Source organism: Electrophorus electricus, chromosome 23 (assembly GCF_013358815.1).
Source record: "Electrophorus electricus isolate fEleEle1 chromosome 23, fEleEle1.pri, whole genome shotgun sequence".
Lineage (NCBI taxonomy): Eukaryota > Metazoa > Chordata > Actinopteri > Gymnotiformes > Gymnotidae > Electrophorus > Electrophorus electricus.
In genome coordinates, this window is record NC_049557.1 from 4,437,567 (window position 1) to 4,443,901 (window position 6,335).

At 38.5% G+C, this 6,335-nt stretch overlaps 1 protein-coding gene across 3 annotated transcripts; it reads left to right on the forward strand.

The window, feature by feature from the left end:
- The first annotated feature begins 61 nt into the window (after nucleotides 1-61).
- Nucleotides 62-3,993, forward strand: tmem9 (transmembrane protein 9). Of its 3 annotated transcripts, none has more exons than XM_027016058.2 (6): nucleotides 62-121; nucleotides 458-567; nucleotides 746-837; nucleotides 1,163-1,271; nucleotides 1,670-1,801; nucleotides 2,486-3,993. In XM_027016058.2, exons 2-6 carry the CDS (start codon nucleotides 475-477, stop codon nucleotides 2,624-2,626), a joined length of 567 nt encoding a protein of 188 aa, XP_026871859.2. In that variant the 5' UTR covers nucleotides 62-121; nucleotides 458-474; the 3' UTR covers nucleotides 2,627-3,993. The 3 variants fall into 3 exon arrangements, with proteins under 3 accessions (XP_026871859.2, XP_026871858.2, XP_026871857.2); XM_027016057.2 differs by having other exon boundaries at nucleotides 109-196; XM_027016056.2 differs by lacking the exon at nucleotides 62-121 and having other exon boundaries at nucleotides 130-567.
- Nucleotides 3,994-6,335: the final 2,342 nt, after the last annotated feature.

Genomic DNA, 6,335 nt, shown 5'->3' on the forward strand with positions numbered 1-6,335 from the left:
TATGGATCCTCTAAGAGGCCAAGGAATAAATATATTTTATCATTTTGCATACGATTTACTAAGCTTTTATTTTGAATACCTAATAATCAGGAGTACGGTACCTTGTATTTGTAACGCTAAGGTAACTACGTCGCGACCAGTGGTTCATCATTCCATGTTCAAAGTTAGCTAAGACAGCTAGCTAGGAAAGCTGAAAGTGAGTGTAGCTTGTGAATCTGGATGCTTTACTATAAAAAAAAATGCAATCCTGGCATGCCCAGAAAGATGCAATCTGCAAGAAACTAGCTAAGCATTGACTTCATATAATCTGCTCAGTGAATGAGAGTGAACGAACTAGCTATCTATCTTGCAACCTTGATAGCTAGTTAGCTATATTAAAGGCCTTTCATTTGCTTTTAGGTCTGTCTCATTTGTTATAAAAGATTACGTTATTTTTATTCTTTTTTTTTCGTTGCAGAACTGAGAGGGACTATAATGTTGGCCACTGTATGTGGGCTTCGGTCACGTACGCTAATTTTTCTCACTTTGATTGTTTTTGAGGTGGTGTGGTATGCAAACGCAAGTAAGGTAGGATAACCAGCTAGCTAATGTTAAATTAACTTGAAAGAACCTTTTAGCTAGCCAGCTATTTCCAGCTGTTTGTTTTCCATTTTGTCGTAACTTGTCAGTATTAATGGGAAATTTAAAATGGAACTAAATCATACTCCAAGCATGTTTATTTACTACTGTTCACGAACTGACACAGAGTTTTGAAGATGTGCGTTGCAAATGCATCTGTCCTCCATACCGAAATATTAGTGGGCATATCTACAACAAGAATGCATCCCAAAAGGACTGGTGAGCTTCATATAATTCATGCGCAGTGTACACAAAACGCATACCAAAAGTACTGTTTTCAGTTCTGTTTTGTTCCAATCGATAACACAACTGTTTCAAGTCATTAAAGCAAATTTCAGACAGTAAGCTAGCTAGCTATCTGACAAGTTAAGTCACGCACGTCGCACTTCACTAAGAACAAAAAACTGCACCCACATTGGCCCTTTTAGGACGAGACCAGGAGTCACTGGTTTAGATATTTAGGTGTGTAGGTAGTTGTGTTGAAAGGGTCTTGCTGATTGATTTTATTTTTATTATTATTTGTTAATTTATTTTTTGTTTGCAGTAACTGTCTGCATGTAGTGGAGCCCATTCCAGTGCCATGTCATGATGTGGAGGCTTATTGTCTGCTCTGTGTATGCCAATATGAGGAACGTAGCAGCAATACCATCAAGGTATTTTGATCTCTGAAATCTTTCATTGGTGATGGAGTCCTGGCTTATGCCCTGTGTCTTATCCTACTCAACTGTGCATTCATCTCGGTTTGCTTTTATGATTCCTCAAATATATATTACAGTGTTTACAGAGTTAATAAATATTAACAAATATTTTTAGTATATTCAACAATGGAATCTTTGGAATTGATGCAACTGGCAGGCATTTAAATAAAAGCACCATGCCCACTAGAATGTTGACTGAGGATGGTCTTCCTTTACTTCATTTTAGTTCACAGATGACCTATTGTCACTTCTTCTTGTTCTGAGGTTTATATCCATTATTCTGTCTTTTTGCTTCTTTACTGTTTTTTTGTTTTTGTTTTAGAGGTTTTCAGGACTCTTACCTGTTTTTCCAGGTGACCATAATAATCTACCTGTCTGTGGTTGGGTCTCTTCTGCTGTACATGCTGTTCTTGCTTTTGGTGGACCCACTGATCCGAAGGCAGGACCCCTACATGCAGCCACTGCAGAATGAGGAGGACTCTGAGGTACCTGCACCAGTATGCCTAAATGGCATGGCTGCAGTTCATCACTAATGTGTGATTTTGTTTATATTGACAAAAGCGATCTGATCCCAGATCAGCATGTGTAAAGCGTGTGAGAGATGATTGCTCTGTCTAGCTTGCTAAACCATGATGACTTCTAGCTCTGTATGATGCATATGCATATATAGAAAAGGCTGAGGAATAAATCCAGGCCATTATGGTTACGAGTCACACAGATGCTCTATATACAGTGTACGGTCGTGCAAGCCGCTGTTTGTCAGTGGAGAAAGCATTATGCGTGAATGCAGCCGTACTTGTTCGAGTTACAACATTCTTTTAAAAAAATTAAGTAATTAATTAATAAATTAAAAAAAAATAAAAGCAAAGACAGAAATAGTTTACTACACGCACACACGTAGAAATAGGTTCTAAAGGAAACTAGACATTAGTGGGTCTTCTATGCACCAAGTTTACTAATTTTGAAATGCGCAAAAAAAAAAAACCTGAATGGAAAAAGCCCAAAATATCGCAAAAAGATTTTTACGTTAGGACGAAGTGGAAAAGTCTGAATATGGCTAAAGCCATAAAAGGGGTCTTTTTTTGGCAAGGCAAGTTTCCGTGTGCCAGCCGGTTTAGACACATTTGAAACCTGGTGTGTTATAATTTGCTCTCCCTCTCCCCCTACAGGACGTGAGGCCTCATGTAGGCGGCTCTCCAGGAAGCGGGAACACGGTGCTGGAGCGAGTGGAGGGTGCTCAGCAGCGCTGGAAGAGGCAAGTTCAGGAGCAACGCAAAACCGTGTTTGACCGCCACAAACTGCTTAGCTGAGCACTCTGAGCACACCTGGAGAGAGGCTGGCGGGCAGAGGGACTTATGGTTTTATTTGTTTGTAATTGGTGTGGCCATATATTGCAGTTGCGAACGTAATGAGGCTCTTTGTAAATCACCTTATTTGTTGTTTGACTAAATATAATATACTAGCTGCACAATTGAAATGGCGTTTATCAGGCGTTTATACTGGTGCTGAAACAGCTACGTTTGTTATAACCTAAGGCTTTTCTCCTTATAGCTGCTGTGCTTTGACATTTAGGCTATATTGCTGTGAAAAGTGGACTGTTGAACAGAATGATGGTGTTTTGAGGAACACCACAACTTTCTCGTTCTTGGCTTTCACTTTTAAGAATGTAAACCTTTGGATTTAGAGCATAGATGTTCAGTGATCTAGTGAATGTATGATTTGTTGGCTGTATTTGCATCATCTCTCACTGTTGTGCATATGATTTTTATGCATTGTTAATTCTTAGTCAGAACTCCCAAGCTCTTCTTCATTCTGACCTTGCTAAGTAAGATATCTTACTGGCTTAGGGACAGCATTGACCATTGATTACACACCAAAAATAAAAATTATTGCATGTTTTATTGTATTCTCTTTCAGAAAACAAAATGTTTCTTGAATAAGTTCTAAATTAATAGATGACAGTAGGCACATCTCCTCTGCCATATCTGTATTCCTCATCCCACACACTTGAACGATTATTTGCACTTTTACTGCCCTGTGCTTTGCAGTAAAGATATAATGCTAGTGTTGTACCTCACATACAGAACTGTGAATTTTTTTTTGTTTAATTTATTTAAAGCATTTTTGTTGGTCTTGTTCTATTTCAGGGCAAAACCCTAGAGTGGGCTGTTCTTATTTGTGTAGTATTTTACTTGCACTAAGAAATCAAATAAAAGCAATAGTGTAAACCTGTTGTGAATGCGAATGAATATATATTAAATTATACACACACCCATGAAAATTTATGTTTTTATTTACTTACAAGTACACTTGGGTGGGCATCAGAGACTTTTGCTCTTCTCTCATGTTCACCTCTGGACTTATCTTCTTTCCAGCCCTCTCTACTCTGCTCCTGTATTCTGATCTCCTTTCCAGCCAAATCTTGTCTCTCCTCTCCCATGCTCTCCATTCATCTCTTCTCTCCTTTCTGTTACTCAGCTGTCTTCTTGTCTCTAGGTCGCTCCTCTTCTCTGCACTTCATGTGTTTCTTCCTCTCCTCTGGTACTATCTTCACCTCCCCAGTCAACCTTTCTCCTTTCAAGCCTTTTTATGGCGTGATGATGAATTTTTTTATTTATTTATTTTTTATTTTGAGTTAGGGCTTTTAATTATTATTCATATTTAATGTTCATCGATGTGTTGTTATTACCTTGGCTGTACATTAAGATAATGATGTGTCAGCATCCTCATACTCTCTCTTTCCCCTTTTACTCTGAATGAACAAGAGTGAACATGGAAAAAATATCAGTAAACAATTGGTATTTCTTGCCATAATGTCCGGGATTATTGACCATTTCTTATTGTGCACAAATATGTTATGACTGGTATTTATGTCAGGAAACATTGACTCAATTCTTGCACAACTCTCTTCTATACTTTTATCATTTGACTAGTACTGACTAAGCTGCCAAAAGCTGACTAATAAATGCTTTCAGTTCATAAGCAAGTACAGGTACACAGGACACATACTATATGCAAAATCCAATAAATCAAAGATGCTAGTCTCTACATGTTTTTATGCATTACTACAATGACTGATATTTTACTGAGGCTTCATGTGGGATTTCTAACAAATATAACAAAATATAAAAACATTAGTTGCCTGAGACCATTGTTGGATGCTGCATGAGTGTGTGGGTAATTAACTTTCTAGTCAATGTAGCTATGATAGCTAACGTCAGTAGTTATTATTGATTTAGCATTTGCAAATTGGCCCATTTTCACCAGAAATGTTTGTTTCCACTTCACACAGTTACTGACACTTTTTAGTAAAAAAAATTTTTTCTACAACTACAGTTTCAGTGCAAAATGATGCACTCATGTAAATGTTATCTTTTCCTGCAAATCAGAGAGTGGTGGCTGTTTCATCAACAACAAATGGGAAAACTGATGGATCCTAACATTGAACTAGTGAGTGGAATATTTTTATTTTTTACCTCGGTATATTGGAGGTGGGACATTTTGAGCATATCTGAATACTGGGGGGGGCATGTCACTCCAAATAGGTATTGTGACTACGTCTTTGGTTTGTATATGTGTGTGGGGGGGGTGAATATATATATATATATATATATATATATGTGTGTGTGTGTGTTCTTGGACAGCGTTCAATCAGCATGGAACTGCTGCATGATAAACTCAAAATGACTGATTCCACCTGCCAAAATATAATCTTCCTCACTATAAAAGAGCAACAGGTGAGTCCCTCACAGAAGTGCTCTCTCCCTGGTGCTCTACTCCTGGCATGCTAATGACTGCTCCTCCATGGACCCCTCTGTTAAAATCCTGAAGTTTGCAGGACACTACAGTCATTATTCTCAACCATGATAAAGACGAATCTGCTTACAGAACAGGGTTGAACAGTTGGTCATCTATAGCAATCAGAGCAATATGGAACTGAACACTCTCTAAACAGTGGAAGGTGGACTTCAGGAGAAACTGCCAAAAAGCCTGTTGGTGGTAAACTGCCCACCCTGCTTGATCTGTATACCACTGTATACCTGTATATCTGCATTCAGAGAAAATCAACACTGACCCAATGGACTCTTGCATCGCATGTTTTAGTTCCTCATCTCAGGCTGAAACTTCAGCCAAATAAGGGTTAAAACAGCCGGACTGTAGAAAAGCTTCTTTACTCATGTCATCACACACACATGTACAATTACCATAAATACAGTGGTGTAAAAAAGTGTTTGCCCCCTTCCTGATATCTTTTTTTTTTTTTGCATGTTTGTCACACTTCAGATCATCAAACAAATTTAAATGTTAGACAAAGATAACACAAGTAAACACAAAGTGCAGTTTTTAAATGAAGGTTTTTTATTATTAAGGGGGAATAAAAATCCAAACCTACATGGCCCTGTGTGAAAAAGTGATTGCCACCCCTATTAAAACATAAATTACCTTTGGTTTATCACATCTTTGGAAAGCTAAATTCAATTTCTCTAGCCACACCCAGGCCTGATTACTGCCACAACTGTTCTCAATCAAGAAATCACTTATAGGACCTGCCTCAAAAGGTCCTGAAAGCTAGACATCATGCTGTGATCCAAAGAAATTCAGGAACAAATGAGATACAAGGTAATTGAGAGCTGTCAGTCTGGAAAAGGTGATAAAGCCATTGCTAAAGCATTGGGACTCCAGCAAACCACAGTGAGACCCATTATGCACAAATGGCAAAAACATAGAACAGTGGTGAACCTTCCCAGGAGTGGCCGGCCAGCTGACCAAAATTACCCCAAAAGTGCAGCGACGACTCATGAAAGGGGTCCCAAAAGACCCCACAACAATATCCAAAGAACTGCAGGCCTCACTTACCTCAGTTAAGGTCAGTGTTCATGACTCCACCATAAGAAAGAGACTGGGTAAAAATGACCTGCATGGCAGAGTTCCAAGAGGAAAACCACTGCTGAGGAAAAGGAACATAAAGGCTCGTCTCATTTTTGCCCGAAAACATCTTGATGATCCCTAAAACTTTTG

Coding starts and splice junctions, on each gene's coding strand:
- tmem9 (XM_027016058.2), top strand. CDS start 475: ATGTTGGCCACTGTATGTGGGCTTCGGTCACGTACGCTAATTTTTCTC. Junction 838..1,162: donor AATGCATCCCAAAAGGACTG/GTGAGCTTCATA, acceptor TTTTGTTTGCAG/TAACTGTCTGCATGTAGTGG. Junction 1,272..1,669: donor GTAGCAGCAATACCATCAAG/GTATTTTGATCT, acceptor CTGTTTTTCCAG/GTGACCATAATAATCTACCT.